At 40.9% G+C, this 17125-nt stretch overlaps 2 protein-coding genes across 3 annotated transcripts in view; one reads left to right on the forward strand and one right to left on the reverse strand.

Moving 5' to 3' along the window:
- The window catches only part of EVPL (envoplakin), a 46310-nt gene extending 40248 nt beyond the window's left edge, over window positions 1-6062 (forward strand). Inside the window, exon 22 of the mRNA XM_072990509.2 lies at window positions 2111-6062. Coding sequence (XP_072846610.2) covers window positions 2111-5557 — 3447 coding nt within the window. The 3' untranslated portion in view covers window positions 5558-6062. The remainder of the gene's footprint in view (window positions 1-2110) is intronic.
- A 91-nt stretch (window positions 6063-6153) lies between these two features.
- CDK3 (cyclin dependent kinase 3) lies at window positions 6154-16450 on the reverse strand. Of its 2 annotated transcripts, none has more exons than XM_020805100.3 (8): window positions 16378-16450; window positions 14609-14757; window positions 13092-13169; window positions 11986-12106; window positions 11665-11835; window positions 10217-10318; window positions 8209-8412; window positions 6154-7220 (listed from the first exon to the last, which is right to left on the reverse strand). In XM_020805100.3, exons 1-8 carry the CDS (start codon window positions 16405-16407, stop codon window positions 7098-7100), a joined length of 978 nt encoding a protein of 325 aa, XP_020660759.3. In that variant the 5' UTR covers window positions 16408-16450; the 3' UTR covers window positions 6154-7097. The 2 variants fall into 2 exon arrangements, with proteins under 2 accessions (XP_020660759.3, XP_078242140.1); XM_078386014.1 differs by lacking the exon at window positions 16378-16450 and adding an exon at window positions 14974-15149.
- Window positions 16451-17125: the final 675 nt, after the last annotated feature.

Genomic DNA, 17125 nt, shown 5'->3' on the forward strand with positions numbered 1-17125 from the left:
GAAAAAAAACCCATAGGAACCATTGTTTTGCAATCACTAATCGTTGTCAAGCGATTTCATCATCATGCGGGGTTGTCGTACTGTGGGGCACCACTATACTTTGCTCTTGTGTTTTTCTAGATCAGTCAAATCTAGGACTTAATTTGTTTCTAGATTTGTTTCTGATTTTTAAATGCTTTTGGAGTTTCAAGAAAGCATGCCATTCAACAGTTTTCTTTTGAAGATCTAAAGGCATTTAAAATCGGAAACAAATCTAAATCCTGCATTAAACTGATTTATAAACAGCCAATGGCCTTTGCCAGTTCAGTTTTAAAATAAGGCAGAACTCAGCTTTCAGAAATGTATTCACTTGGTTTGAATCAGTTTCTCCTGTGCTGTATTATTGTAACACTATGGGTCATATCCAAAATTAGTTATGCTTAGAGTAACCCCATTGAAATTAATGGGTATTAAAGTAAACTGCCACTAACTCATCCCACTGATTTCAGTGGAGTTATTCCAGTAGTCTAGAAATAATCTAAGGGTTTTTTTTTCTAATTAGACAAGCAATTTTGATGCTGTCTCTCATGATATTTAGAATTGTGCTGACAGTATTTATATAGTGGGTTTTTTTTCCTCATATATTCAACATGCTATGTTCAGCCACTATCTGTTAGGGGACAACCACACAGAAGTTTGTTCCGCATTAATTTAAACATCTCTGTACTGCACCTTGGTGTTTAAATCCCTGCCATGTTTCACATACAAATGTTTAATTATCCTGGGAAGGTGTGTTTCAATTCCCCAAAGATCATACAGCACCCCCCCACACACACTTCCTTTTTTGTTATTATTGCCACCCTTTTATCCAACTCTTTCACTGGCATTCAGATCCCCCTTGTTAATGTTTAACAAGTGAAACTGTGTTGACTGATAAGACATGGTAATCATATGAATTAGCGCTATGTCAGTTTAGCACAGTAGCACTAAGTTTTATAGCTCAATGAGTTAGGTATCTGGCTGTGAAGTCAGAGTTTGGCAGTTCAATTTTCCATATTATGTTCTAGGACAGTGGTTCTCAAACTCGGGTCACCAGATGTTCTTGGATTGCAATTTGCAGAAGCCTTCACTACTTGCTGTGCTGGCCAGGATTTCTGGGACTTGCAGTCCAAGAACATCTGGGGACCCAAGTTTGAGAACCAGTGTCCTATGAGAAGAGCCATACTGTGTAGCCTTGAGCAAGCTGCGTAGTCCCAGAGTACCTCCAGTAGAAGGAAATAGTAAACCACTTCTGAATATAGCTTGAATACCCTGAAAAGGGTTGTCATATGTTGGAACTGAGAGCATGTAAGTTTTGACTTGAGAGCATGTAATTTTTATTATATGAGCTACATTAGGAGATTTTTTTAAAAAGTTTACAAACTGCATTGCAGTTGTAGTTCTTACCATTGTGAGCAGAAGAATGGCAAAAGGAGCAGGGTTCACTCCCACACCACTCCTTACTCTGTGCATCATCAGTAATGTCATCTGGACCTACTGAACAATGACCCTATCGGTCTGAAACAGGCGATCACACAAGCCAAAGGCAACACAAAATAACATGAGTGGAAATGCTACCACAAAACAAAAACAAAACCCAAGCCCTGCCAGCTGAACAAAATACACCACATACTCATGCAAAGAGATTGGATCTGCTTGTGATTAGTACTAACGTTATTTAATCTGTTGAATAAATGTCGAAAGGAACAGTGAGAAACATGGTACAAACAATGGGACAAATCCCCATCTAATCACTTTCTTAGCATATACAGTATCACAAATTCGGAGGGATAAGATAGGGGTTTATCTAAAAGGATCCAGTGTGTTCATGGCTGGACTGAGATTTGATTCCTTGTTAGCTTCTAATCCTCTGCCACGTAGAAACCAGACTGGCACAGCTACTTCTACAAAAACCATTTATTTGCTCAACTGCTACATTAAACTTGTTCACAACTAAGCTATTACCAGATATCTTCCCAAAACCCAATAATGAATAAATTCAAGATTAAGAGTCATAGCGTTACCACCGTGACCTTCTTTTGCCTTTTCTTCCTAAACTCATTTCTCTCTCTCTCTTTTTTTTTTTCTGTAGAAGGAGGTCAGTGAGACAGTACAGGTGATGCATGGGCAGACCCAGCAATCGGAAAACACAGGCAGATCACTGAGAGAGTCAGAAGCCCTGAAATCTCAGCTGGAAGAGGAAAAGAACAAGAAAGCCAGGGTTGAGCAAGAGCTGGAGGAACAAAGAAGCAAGCTTCTGATGCTGAAGACCCAGCGGCCCATAGAAAGAGTAGAGGAGAAAGAAGTAATAGAGTATTACAGAGATCCAGCTCTGGAGAGTGACATCTCTAAAATATCTCATCAAATTGAAGGTGAAAAGAGGAAGAGAGAGGGCCTATTGGCGGATATTGAGAGAATGAACAACAAGGCACTCCAAATGGAAACAGAGAAGAAGGTTGTGAAAAACCAGCTGCTTACAAAAGAAATTACTAAGATAGAGAAAGATCCAAGCCTAGATGCCCAAGCTGCCAGACTCCAAGAGGAAATCAGGCACCTCCGTGAGAATTCAAATTCCTTCTCTGAACTTGAAAGTCTGAGGAAAGAGCTTCACCGGCTGGAGCAGATGCAGCCAAATATCCGAGAGAAAGTGGTGTTAAAAGAGGTAGTCAAGCTGGAGAAGGACCCAGAGATGCTCAAGGCAATTAGGACACTGCAGATGCAAATTGATGAAGATAGTTTTAAAAGGAAGTCTGTCATGGAGACAACAGCAAAACTGAAAAGTAGAATTGAAGAGCTTGAAAAGCTGATTGAAACAGCAGAACCAAAAGTCATTGTGAAGGAGGTAAAACAAGTGGAACAAGACCCAGAGCTTCTGAAGGAATCTTCCAAGCTTCAAACTCTCATTGATGAGGAGAGGAACAAAAACTCATTGCTAGCAAGTGAACTGGAAGAGCTACAAAGCAAATACAGCACTGTAGAGAACCAAAAGCCTAAGGTTGAAGTTAAAGAAAGGATCAATGAAATATTTCGTATAGACCCAGAAACAGAGCAGGAAATAGCACGTTTGAAAAGAGAACTCCAAGAAACCACAAGGAAAAGGACAAGGGTTGACCAGGAGGTGGAAGCAGCCTTGGCTGAGCTGAAAGTTCTTAGATCTCAGACCCCTACCGTGGAATTTCAAGAGGTCATCCAAGAGGTGGTGAAGACGGAGAAAAGTCCAGAGATTCTAAGAGAAATAGATAGGCTGAAACAACAGCTGAATGACCTTGTGAATGCAAATGGCAGATCCCAAGAACAGCTGATCAGGCTACAAGGGGAAAGGGATGGGTGGAAGAGGGAAAGATCCAAGGTTGAAACCAAACTAGTTACAAAGGAAGTTGTTCGGTATGAGAATGACCCTCTGCTAGAAAGAGAGGCTGAACGCCTCCGCCAAGAATTACGTAATGCATCACAAAAAAGAAGAGCAACAGAAGATGATGTCTATGACCTGCAAAACAAATACATGCTTCTGGAGAGGAGAAAGCCTGAGGAAAAAGTGGTGGTCCAGGAGGTTGTTCTTACACAGCGAGACCCTAAGCTCAGAGATGACCATAGCAGGCTGAGCAAGAGCTTGGATGAGGAAGTGAGCAACCGCCGGCACCTGGAACGTGAGGTCCAACAGCTCAGGGCAGTGGTGGAAGAGAAAGAGAAATTGCTCAACTTCCAAGATGACCGAAACAAAAGGCTTGCTTTGGAAAAAGAAATGAGGCAGATCACCTTACGGATAAAGGAAATTGAGGAAAGCCCAGCCCCAGTCCAAGAGAAAATAATAATGGAAGAAGTGGTCAAATTGGAGAAGGACCCAGTTCTTGAGCAGTCCAGTACCAACCTGCGCATTGAGCTGGACAATGAGAAAGCTCAGGTGTTGAGCTTGCAGAGGGAGTGCAAGAGCCTTGAAGTCCAAATTGACGTTTTGCAAAAAACAAAGTCCCAGGAAAAAACCATCTACAAGGAAGTCATTAGAGTAGAAAAGGATAGAGCGCTAGAAAACGAGCGAGCGCGTCTCTGGGATTTGCTAAGCAGGGAGCGAGCCAGCCGACAAAATGCAGAAGAAGGTATCAGGCATCTCAAAGAAAAGATTGAGAGAGCAGAAGGCATGATGAGAACATGGTCCAGAGAAGAAGCTGATCTCCAGAAAACTCGGAGTGCTGCTATGCAAGAGAAGACCCATCTTGAGAATGAGTTAAGGGAATTGGAGAGGCAGAAGGACCAGAAAATCCTCTTCCTTAGAGAGCAGTCCAAACTCCTGAGCCAACGGACAGAGAATGACAGGCAAAAGAAGATGCAACTTGCTCAAGAGCTTTCTCGGCTTGAATCAGAAATACTTACAGAAAAAGATCAGATTTATGAAAAAGAAAGGAATATCCGGGAACTCCAGTCCAAAGTTAACAGGGAGGAGCTGAACAATGAGACCCAAATGAGAGAGACCAATCTCTCCACTAAGATCTCTATTCTGGACCCAGAGACAGGCAAGGACATATCACCCTACGAGGCCTACAAAAGAGGCATGATAGACAGATGTCAGTACATCCAGCTTCAAGAATTAGAGTGTGACTGGGAGGAAATCACAACCCTGGGGCCCAAAGGTGAAATTTCTGTCCTTCTTGACAAGAAGAGTGGAAAACAGTACTCCATTGACGATGCTCTGCGGTTTAGAAGGATTACCAAGGAGGAATATCAGCTCTACAGGGAAGGCAAAATCCCCATTTCTGAGTTTGCTCTGCTGGTAGCAGGAGAAACAAAGCAGAGTTCTTCCCTTTCTCTTGGTTCAATCATCTCCAAGTCTCCAGCTACATCCCCTGCCTTCCAGAAAAAGCAGAGTTTCTTTCCTCCTGGGCCACAAATGGCTTTCTGTGATGACACTTTCCCCATTGCTGGAATATATGATACCACCTCTGAGAACAAGTACAACATTAAGTCCGCACTTAGTAAGAAGCTCATAGATCCAATGACGGCTCAAAAGCTTCTAGAGGCTCAAGCTGCAACAGGAGGCATTGTGGATCTTATTTCACGGGATCGCTACTCTGTCCACAAGGCCATTGATAGAGGATTGATTGACAACACCTATATGCAGAGGTTGCTGAATGCTCAGAAAGCTTTCACTGGGATTGAAGATCCTGTCACCAAGAGAAGGCTGTCTGTAGGAGAGGCAGTCCAGAAAGGGTGGATTACCAGTGAAAATGCCTTCCCTTATTTACAGGTCCAACACTTGACTAGAGGGCTTATAGATCCCAAGAAAACTGGTCGAATCCCTGTGTCAGAGGCTGTCCAGACAGGCATGCTTAGCAGTGACCTGGCCATGATGCTGGAAGATGAATCAAGCTACGAGAAGGATCTTGTTGATCCTATCACCAAAGAGAAGATTAATTACAAGGAAGCCATGGCTCGTTGTCAGAAAGATCCTCTAAGCGGGCTTCTGCTGCTGCCAGCTGCTTCAGAGGGATACCAGTCATATCAATCAGCAAACCATTCACCCACCTTGCCTCAGTTCAGGCACTGAAAGACACATCACATTCTTTAATTCTCTGATGGCCTCATCATCTTTAATTCCCTGATTGCTTTAAATGTGACCCCGTGCCCTTTCCCTGTTGGACACTAGCTCCATTGTTCTCCTTCCACTGGCCATGCCGGCTGGGTCTGATGGAAAGGGAAGCCCTAAACATCTGGAGGAACAAGGTTGGGAAAGGCTGTTTTGAATCCTAAGCAGAACTCATATCCTGTCCATTGGTTAACAAAACACTTGGCAATTTTAGAGGGCCTGTGTGCTATTCTAGGTAGGTAATCTTACTTCATTATACCAAGGCAGCAATGCCTCTTAAAAGTGCATTTCTCAAGGTGGAAGAGTTTTCATGCATAAGTAACTGAATGCTATAGGGCAATAAAGGGGATTTCAAAATCAGACATATGTACTTGGGGAATTATGCACATCAAGTTTGAAAAGATGTGCATCAAGGTGCTTTGCTCTTGTTGTCATGCATTTAATAAAAATATTAAAATATTTAAAAGGCTTCATTATTTATCTGTATACAGTATATATAAAAGTGCACATCAGGATATAAAAGAGCACATCAGGAGGCCAAATAACTTAGAGCAGAGTAAACCAGAAAAGGATTTATTAGGTGAAAGCATCCACTGAATGTAGCTACAAGAGAAAAATGACAGTGCCAAAAATTACATGCAGGCTGAGGGCCAAAGAATTAACACGATCAGAAATTATGTCAGTCCAAATCCTTTATCATCTTGCAGTACCTATCTCATACAGCTTCCTTCTTGATACACTGATGATCAGAGACTTTCATATTTTCATTGAATCAGCGATTACAATAACTCCAATGGTATTTATTTTCAATAAACAATAACAATGGAGGTCACCATTTTAAATGTATGATGGTTTAGATGATCCAGAGACCACATTCATCTTGTTTTGGATGGAAGAAAAGAGTTTTCTCAAGTATTATGGCAAAGAATAGAGACCATATGATGAAAGATAAAGAAATAAACTAAAATGTGCCCCATATGCACGCTGCTCAGTGATATTTAGTTAGCTCCTTCCGCACATTTTTGTTGAGCATGGTTAGATGCTAATAGCATTGTGAACACAAGAAATAAGTTACTTTACTAAAAGCAGGAAGAATGAAACCTCAGAGTGATAACAAAAATTGTGATGCCCTATACTTTTTTTTAGGCTGTGCTAGTACAGCCCGAATCAGTACAATCAATTTCTTTACAATGCAGTATCTGAACCACAGCAAAGATTAATGTATGACTGCAAGAGCAGGACTTAGCTTAAAAAAATTGTCATATTCCATCAGTCCAAGCAGATATTAAACTTAAGACTGCAAGTCATATTTCTCTTCTTCATATGCTACAAGAACCAAGAATTTTTTTCTTAATATTTAAAGAACAAGATGCAATTTGTATACCCTTTAGAATAGTCCAAATCTAGATACATATAATATTAACCCAAGCAAAAGACTGAGGACATTTAAACAAAAATTAGCAGGTTCCACCTTCTTCGGTCACTCCAGAACTGCCTCCTCTCATGGGCCATACCTCTGCACTACACGTTGTTCTCTAGCGTCCCGTGGTGTCTGCCAGAAATACTGGTGGGTCAAAGCAGCTTTGGCAGATATGCGCTTGTTGGGATCATACAATAGTAGTTGCTGTAATTTTAAAAATGAGGTGAATGTAAGCAAATGTATAGGTCTTGGCCCTTTGCACTGGTCTTACCACTTTTATTGAAAATTAGCCATTATTCAAACAATCCTAAAAGAATTAAACATTTGTCAGAATGTGACAAAGAAACAGTGCTGGTGACTGGCTTTTATGTAAAAGTAAAGATGATGAGAATGGACCCTGTAGTGATGATGCTTGCCCTCCTTAAATTGTGTACAAAACTGGGGATTATGGTGTGAATAGATCTTGAGAGAGCACAGTTATTGAACACCACAAACAAACAATGTTGATTGTCCTATGGAAATCATCATCATCATCATCTTAGAACTGCAGAGCTGGAAGGGATTCTATGGACTGAATCCTATCAAGGAGGCACAGTGGGGAATCAAACTTGCAACCTCTGGTTATGCAGCCAGATACCTAAACTACTAAGCTATCCAGCATATAATAATATGACCAATACTGAAAAATGTGATTTTTAATCTTAATGTTTGTTGTTGTGGGTTTTTCGGGCTCTTTAGCCGTGTTCTGAAAACCCACAACAACCATTAGATCCCAGCCGTGAAAACCTTCGCGAATATACTTAATGTTTGTCTTAATTTAAGCAACTCTTTACTATTCTGAAATCCTAGTTTTTTTTACATTCTGTTATGGGTGTAATACCCTGACATAATGGAATATGGCATGAATCATACATACTCTTCAGGGATAAGGCTGGCTTTCAGACTGATCTGTTAACCATAATTTTTGATTTACAATAAAACTGTCACAAGGATTTTGAGAAATAATGAGCCCACACCATTTGTTTCAACCTACTACTCACAGTTCTAGATTAACCATGAAGCAAAATAAGCACATGCTTAGGGCATCAACAAAGGAAGGGGGCACCACAGAGTTTTTTTCACTGCTGGATGTTTATAGGGGGCACCATAATCTTTTCAGTGCTTAGAGCCTCTAAAGGTCTTAACTACTCACAGCCAATAAGTCTCGTCCATCCCGATCCAAGTGTGGAATTACCACCTTCAAGTCTTTTCTCGGCCATTTGGGGAAATTCGCTTTGTAGTCAGGAAGCTGAGTCACTCCTGGCCAGAGTGATTCAGTAGGTGTCCCAAGAGCGCGGAAAATCCGGAAGAGTTGATCAATTTCAGAATCCCCTGGAAACAAGGCTTTTCTGGTTACCTGGGACAACAAAGAGGATGATTTGCTAACCCGCCCTTTCACAGCAAAGACTCGTTCTCTTGGCTACACTGCAGCTATAGTATTCTCTATATGATTGTCCTGATTCTCCCATGAACTACAATCCTAAATATTGTCTTGAAAGCTCAGAGATGAAAAATAACAAATAGAGCCACAAAAGCAAGAGATTATTATCCAGTTTTCTCTCGTTCTGACACCCTATTTTTCTCTTCTCTTTCTACCTTCTCTGCCCACCAGGCTCTCAGGGAAAGGAAAGACTACCTTTCCTGACAGAGATCTGAATAACTGCAACACTGCTTTTGAAACACCCAGCCCCATATATACAACAATATGAAATGTGCTAGGGTTTTGTTTGTTTGAAATATATTCATTTCTTAAGATAATGTTCTTTCGAACAGGACTGATAAAATCACTGCCCTGGCTTTTGGATATCAGGCAAGAGATGGTGATGCTGAATGAAGAGCTTGCACTGATCATTTTTGTATTGTTCAAACATTGTGAATCATATTAGGATATGTACTCACAGGCAAAATCTCAGTAAGGTCAAGTCATGCCACATCATGTAATCAGCTACAGCCGTATTTTATGAATGAAGCTTCGTACCCTCCCTCTACTAGGTTCATAGGTTCCCCCAGGATCCTTTTGGTCCTATGTGACACCATGGGGGCAACAGTTTTAACTACATCTGCAAATTGTTGCTGCCAGTCTTTGGGGCCACAGTGGAACCTGTAGCAGTGATTTTTGGACATTTAAGACTCCCTTCATCCTGCTGTCCCCAAAGGCTTCCCCAGGCCGAAAGGGAGCTTAGGAACCATGGGGGACGGGATAGGAAACCTTTTATTAACTAAATATGGGCTGACAGCATGATCAAGCTTGCATAGAATAACTTTACTGGATTTCAGTCTGTCTATCCTTCAGTTGAGTTGTAGGCATAGTAAACCTTTTCTTCTTATTCAGCAGTGGCCTCTAGTGGTTGTTGCCACATTTACACTTATTTCTTATATCATTTGGAAACTATGGAAGCAACTGTGATGTTTTCATACCTTGAAAATGAGGTTTGCCATACATCAGATGTGACTTAGTGGCACGTAACAAACAATCCTAATCTACTTCGATTAATTTATTTTCCCCCACTTAACTGATTTATCCCATAACTGATTAAAAAGAAAGGTGGCTTATAGATTAAAAACATTGTAAGATGTCATATTAAAGCACCAATGAACAAATCATTACTTTGAAAGACACTTGAATTTAAAAGCATGTCCATAAAAGTACAACATGCAGCCATTCAAGGTAAAGATAAAGGTTCCCCTTGACATTTAGTCCAGGCGTGTCCAACTCTAGGGCGCGGTGCTCATCCCTGTTTCCATTCAAAGATCCTTCCTAAACAACCAGTCAACTCCCCAAAACTTTATGAAAATGCTTGAATGAATAGAATCGGTCCTTGACTACTAGCCTAGCCTCTCCTGGAAGAGTACTCCACCGTTTGGGAGCAGCCACCAAGAAGACCTTCTCTCACATTCCCACTAAAACAGCCCCGGAGAGTGGTGGGATGGAAAGAAGAGCCTCCTTTGCAGATCTCAAAGTCCAGCCAGCCTTGCTTCCTCACTAATCATGAACGGATCTTCTTTCAGAGACCATGGCCAACTTGGGTAGTCATGGTGGAAAGGTGTATAAATTCAAATGAGGTGTACATGTCTAAATACATTTTTTCATGGGAAATGAAAATGCTATTGTGTCTAGAAAGTTGTGCTCCCTAATATTGAAAATAATAAAAAGAAGTTACCATTTCTGCAAATATGCAGCCAATGCTCCAGATATCCACAGCTGTTGAATAGTACTTGCAGCCCAGTAAGATTTCAGGAGCCCGATACCATAATGTTACAACCTAGAAGGAAAGGTATTGAAAGCTGAGTATCATTTATTTGTTATATGATACAATGTGCAAAATGTAAAAACCTTCAGGGTTGAACCATAACTTCAACATTTAGGTTCAGAATTACTGAATCCATTTTGTTTATTCAGGACTAAGCATATAAGGACTTCCCCCAGATTGGGACCAGGGTGCATGGCTGAGTGATGTTTAAATCTTTTCACCACTTTTTTAAAATCCCTTCACTAGCATAAGGGTTTTAAAAGGGGGAGGAGGAATAATTTAACATTGGTGTTTGTTTGTTTGTTTTTAAACACCTCGCCTTGGGCCTGAGTTCTTAAACAAACAAGCAAAAATTATCTGTGCTGGTCCCAGATGAGTCTGCACATGCTTACTCTTGAGTAAAAAAGATATGCTGCCGCATGTTTTATGTTTAATATAGTATGCAGCAGAACACTGTCTTTGGTGGGAAGGAGAGAAAATGTTTCACTCCAGTGAAGTCCACTGGAATGCAGCTTGATCATTTATTGTTACATTAACTTTCTGAACTTCTTTAAAAAATGTAATCAAGAGTGACAATTATGTAGAAAAATTATAGTAGGTTTTTGGTTCCAAAAGCTTATACCACAATTAATAAAGTAGGCAGTTGAAAAGATACATACACTACTTTAACCTCAGTAGAGAAAATTAGTATATAAATATGAACTGCCACTACTACTACTACTACTACTACTACTACTACTACTACTACTACAAAGAAGTTCATCTTTAATGTGTCACAGATACTATTGACAGTTAGAGCTACTAGAGCGATAACTTTCCAAATCTAGTACAACTCAAACTCACTGAAGGGCTGGATGTTACATTAACTCTCTCCATGCCTCTTTTTCTCTCCCACTCTCCGTAACTAAATAAAATTACCAGATATATACCTAGTGGGTAGGCAGCTGTACTTTTAAGGGTCAACCTAGCTGATACTATGAGGTGGTAAGTGGAGTAATCTTCAGTTTAAAAGGGCTATTGATTCCATCACAGACTTTCTCCTCATCTCGGCATGTTACCAAATTCACTTGCTCTTGTTCTGCAATTGGTCGCCATAATGTAAATGTGAGCTTTGTTTGAATCTTGATTGTTAGACATGGAGATATGAAGAAATTACATTCTTTGAGATAAAACATGCTATCAGCTTCTAAGTAAGAAGCAAGTGTCTTGTCTAGTTTGTCTATCACTTTAGCATAGATGAGGACCTATCAGGAATTTGGAACATCTTCCATGGCAAAAAAATCTCTCTTAAAATAAATGGAAGTCTTCTCAAGAACTGAGTAAGTAGTATTTCACACAGAGAAAAGGAAAGACATTACCTCATGAGTATAGGTGCGTAGTGGAACACCAAAGGCTCTAGCTAAGCCAAAATCAGCTAGTTTGATGGCTCCCATCTCATTTATGAGTAAGTTCTGAGGTTTTAGGTCTCTATGGATAACTCTGTGTGAGTGGCAAAAACTCACCCCTTGTAATAGTTGGTAAAGGTAGCTCTATGAAGAAAAGATTCAAAGTTACATAAATAAATTATGGTAAGTTGCTACATAATTTGCTTGACACGTAAATATCCTTTGCGTGCAGCATCTGTTCGTATTATACAGTATATGCATGTCTAGCTTTTCTCCACAACAGGAAGCCTATACCTTGATCAAGCTCATAGGAAGTCCCCCTGTGTGGGATGAGTCCATGTACTTTTTAAGGTCCTGATTCAGGTATTCAAAGACTAAATAGAGTTTCTTCTGGCTGTGTACCACATCGAGAAGCCTGAAATAAAAATTAAATCCAGTGACTGACAGGAAAACACATAAGAGCCTGAGCTCCTAAAGAGAAGATGAGAAAACGTTGTTGCTGTTTTTTCCAGTAGCAATGTAATTTCTCCACAGCTTCACATCTGAGCAAGGCTCATATCCGAACAATCAAAAGTCTTGTCACTTCAGGGAACACCATGTCTAAATGTGTTCGGTTTCGGAAGAATGTATATTGTCACTGTTGTACAAATGACAAAGCTATCACACCCTCCATTCTTGTACCACTGAATAAGAACAATTGTGGTATGTTGGATTGATTCAGGAGTTCACCATTCATCCTGGAAGGAGTGCGATTTGCATTCCAGCCCACAGCGCTCCATCCTTTCCTTCCTTCCTTCTAATCCCAGTGTTGCTGATCCTTCCTTCCTCTGGTCCCGCCTCTGCTGAGCTGACAAGGAACTGATGAGATCAGTAGCCACAAACTAGGGCTTCTATTAGTTCAGGAGGTGTCACAGCCCCTACAGAATCAGACATTCAACCTGCAAGGGCAACTCATATCCTGTGGGCAGAGAATCTGATGCAAGCCACCAATCATTCTCACTCTTAAATGGTGTTCCTGGAGAAGGCTCATTAAAATATGCACAAATCACTTCCTCAGTCTAGAAATACTCCTTACCATGATACAAAACTATGCAATGCTGGTGTCAGCGTTAGGAGAGGCATCTCCCTTAAGGCAGGTGAGGCACTGCCTGACTTCAGACTACCCACCCCGTCAGCCCATTCCTGTTGCTTTCTTACCAGAGGTGGAGGATATTTGGGGCCTTTGTTCTCCTCTTGACATGTATGTGTGTTTATATGTGTATGAAAACACACTCTTGCCCCTGATTCTGCCTGTTACTGCTGGCTCTCCTCACCTGTGTTATTTCCTGTCCCAACAACCAAAACAGGCACCAGCCTCTGACGAGAACACCTGGCATTTAATGTTCAGAAGCTCTTTTTACCTGACTATGTTTGGATGCTTCAGTTCTTTCAGCAGAGAGATTTCCCTGATTGCTGTACTGGGCACTCCTTCTGTCTCACTGTGGGAAAAAGAGATTCTGACATCAAGCACTCTAAATTGCCTCAAGTAAAATCCTATTGGGCAGAATTATACATTGCCATTGGTGATTATTTCTTCTTGGGTATCTGTCCATGACTGTGTACAGGACAGGAGAAATTCCAGAATTTACAAGCTGTACACTGAACCAATGTCACCAGCACTTTATCCTCCACTGCCTCCCATGTACAAGTCAGTGAATGAACTGGAGGAATAAAGTCCATTGTTCGATCAATCAAGCTGCTTGGTGGGGACGACTCTATGAAAGGATTCAGCAGAAATGGCCTATGAACACTGAGAGAGGCTGTGTGAGCTTTTGGGATATGAAGAGCTCTTACAAATAGGGAAGCAGGACTAGACGAGAGAGCATAGTTAGCACATATAGGTCCTGGAGGCCATTTCAGAACCTCCTGAGAGGGTCTATCACATCCCACTTTGAATTTGTCACGGTCTAGCTTTTAATGACCAATTATCATTGCATGACCTCAGACAACTCCCCCACAATGGAAGCCATGTCAAAAATGAAAAGCCTTTTACAGATTAATTAGTATTTAGCATATACAGGTATCTCAAAAATAAAAATGAAAGTCGGGGTACTTTAGAGAGTATCAATTTTGTTTCAGTGTAAGCTGAATCCATTTCCTCAGCTGTATTGTAAGAATGTGCATTGTAATCCATAAAAACTCAGTGAAATAAATTTGTCACTCTTTAAGTTGCCACAACAGTCAACATTACTGATCTACTGCAACGCACACAGGCCATAATGCAGCAACCATACTGGAATTAAGCAAACAGGGATCTGGTCACTTCCTGGACAGATGTTCACTCTGCACAATGGCTTGAATTCTATCAGAAAGGATATGAATTGAATTTTGATATGGATAATATTTTACCTGAAAAGCTGGATTCTGTTAGGAACACAAAGTGATGCGGAAAACACTACCTATGATTTTTCATACATTTATTCAACTCAGCTGTAATCCTGTTTGTATAAATTCTGCAGTGTAAGGCTGATGATGTCGTCAGCCAAGACAATTCCTCGGAAATTAAACATTTACTTCCCCCATACCTTGACCCCCATGGGTTCCGAGTAATCTCTTTTATCTCTATGTGGGCTGCAGAATGGGAAGAAGGAGTCTTTAACTGCAGTTGTAATTTATAATTGTAATTAAAGACTTCCCCCGCCCATCTCTGAGCCCCCACAGGTTTCTGACAATGAAAAGGATTGCTCGAGAACCATGGGAAGCAGGGGATAAAAGGAGGAAATGTTTAATTTTTAAAAAATGGCCTCAACTGATGATGTCATCAATCTTATGCCATGGAAATTAGATGAACAGAATCTCAGCTGTTGATTGAAATCAACACATAGAACACATCCAGGGGAAAGTTTGTGAAGTAGAAATAGGAAACCCGGATACTTACGAATCTAGACGAATCTTCTTCAAAGCAACTAACTGGCCTGTCTGCTTGTTTCTAGCCTTGTATACTACTCCATAGGTGCCCTCCCCAATCTTCTCCACTTTCTGGAATATATCCTGGAATGTGTCCATTCTTTGTCTTCTGACTTGCTCCTATAACATTTACTCAGATTATAAACAACAGTTCTACCTTGCCATGTCTGTACAGCATGGTATAGCATGTCATGGTCTGTCCACTCCCACGCCCATGCGAAGTAACAGCCCTTCTACTTAGGTTTACATGCATCAAGTTTTAAATGGGCTAATGCTTATTCTCTATTCCACACATATACACCCTTTAGCAAACAAAGAGTTTCCCCAAATACATACATTTGTGGTTCCATTACTACCAGGATAGCTCAGCATCAGGAATGCATTATCCTTTTCATCCCCACACAATGGATGGAAAGTAGACATATCAGTATCCTGTCCTGTTTGAGAAACTCAGAGCGAACTGCATATCATTCAAGGTTTTAGTGCTAGTCCATAAAAAACTTAATGGTTTGGGGCCCCAGTATTTGTTGGAGCATCTTTCTCTCAGAACATCAAACCAATGCCGCCCGTTTATCAGAGGCTTTGCTTCTCTGGATTGCCCACCAAGAGAGGCCAAAAAGACCATTTCCAGAAATCATGTTTTCTGGGCTGTGGCGCCTGTTTTTATGGAATGTTCTCAAGGTACCTGTTTCCCCAAAAATAAGACCTACCGTAACCTGAAAATGAGCCCTAGTATGATTTTTCAGGATGCTCATAATATAAGCCCTACCCCCCAAAATAAGCCCTAGTTAAGTGAAACCCCGTCCTCCACCATTGCGCAGCAACCAGAAGATGACATGACTGTACAGTATTTGAATAGATGTAGATTGTTGTATGTGAAAAAAAATAAAACAACCCCTGAAAATAAGCCCTAATGTGTTTCTGGAGCAAAAATTAATATAAGTCCCTGTCTTATTTTCAGGGGGACACGGTAGAAGTTTGCCAGGCCTCCTCGCTCCCATCCTTTAAAAGAATATTAAAGACATTACTGTTTTTGGAAGCCTTCAAGGGCATCCTCCCTAAGTTATCTCTAGTTGTGTTCCTAGAGTGTGCCATCATTTGGGGCGTCATGTACTTGCTGTATTTGTGCACTTGTGAGTGCCTTCTGTTGGTTTGTTGGGTGGTTGGGGTTAGGGTGTCATTGTCTTATTGTAAACCTCTCAGAGTAATGTTTCACACTAGGTCTGAAGGAAGGAAGGAAGGAAGGAAGGAAGGAAGGAAGGAAGGAAGGAAGGAAGGAAGGAAGGAAGGGGAAGGGGAAGGGGAAGGGGAAGGGGAAGGGGAAGGGGAAGGGGAAGGGGAAGGGGAAGGCAAGGAAAGGCTGGACTTTTTGTTGCTGCCCCCTCAGCCACTTGTTGGCGAAATCCTGAACTTGGTTTCAGGGCTAAATGCACTTTTTGTAGGGACCATTTCCAAAATAAATAGGGCTCTCCTCTAACCGTGTGTTTGGAGTCAGACCTGTTTCAATAAGACCCATCCTTTACGTAGTGCTCTGGGATGAGGCATCCTTGAAGTGGGGAGGTCTATGGAAAGTTACTTAATTGCAGAAGGCCTGAGGCCCGGACTTCCTGTCAGACACTGAGAGGCTGAATATTAGTCCCAATCCACCACCCTTTTCCAAAAAAAAAAGTCATGTACAGTATTAGTAAACTGTTGCTTAGGTGGACTGTTAATCTCTCAGTTTATCACAAGACTTCCCACCTGCTCATTTATTTTTCCATTTGCCTCCATGCTGTCTTCCCTGTCAGACTACAGGGTTTCCAAAGGGTCAAAATTCACTGCACCCAACCAGGCTTTTCCACCACTAGAGGGAGATGTTAAAATGCATATAAGATTTAATATTACTACATGTTGTACATAGAAGCTACCACTGAGCGGACAGACTAGATTCAGAGGAAGGAGGAGAGAAAATTGGTGGAAGAAACCTCAATAATTTAGGATTTGCAGGTGATATCATTTTACTGGCAAAAAGCAGTAATCACTTGAAATGTCTGTAAGAGAAAGTGAAAAACGAAAGTGACAAAGCAAGACTGCAGTTGAATGTTAAGAAAACAAAAATTGTGACTACAGAACTAAACATCTTTAAGGGTGACAATGAATAAATTGAAATAGTGAAAGGTTTTGTATACCTTGATCCAATCATCAATCCCAAGAGAGGCTGCAGCCAAGAAATAAAAAAGAAGACCGAGACTCAGAAGAACATAAATAAAGGAATTAGAAAATATCATCAAATGTAAGGATGTGTCACTGCAGACCCAATATCAACCAACTCTTGTATTCCGAGTCACTTTGTATGGATGTGAAAGTTGGACAGTAAAGATACCAAACAAGAAAAAAATGATTCATTTGAAATGTGGTGCTGGAGGAGAGCTATGCAGGTGCATTGGACTGCCTGCAAACAAAGAAAGACAAACAGACAGATATAGAGCAAATCAAGCCTGAATTATCT

Source organism: Pogona vitticeps, chromosome 2 (assembly GCF_051106095.1).
Source record: "Pogona vitticeps strain Pit_001003342236 chromosome 2, PviZW2.1, whole genome shotgun sequence".
Lineage (NCBI taxonomy): Eukaryota > Metazoa > Chordata > Lepidosauria > Squamata > Agamidae > Pogona > Pogona vitticeps.

Bases quoted from the DNA above. Each gene is read 5' to 3' on its own strand.
- CDK3 (XM_078386014.1), bottom strand. From the start codon at position 15,060: ATGTCTACTTTCCATCCATTGTGTGGGGATGAAAAGGATAATGCATTC. The intron at 10,319-11,664 runs GTAATGTCTTTC...CTTTCCTTCTAG, and splicing joins TACGCACCTATACTCATGAG to GTTGTAACATTATGGTATCG. The intron at 8,413-10,216 runs GTAACTTCTTTT...TTGTTGTCCCAG, and splicing joins GCTGCATATTTGCAGAAATG to GTAACCAGAAAAGCCTTGTT.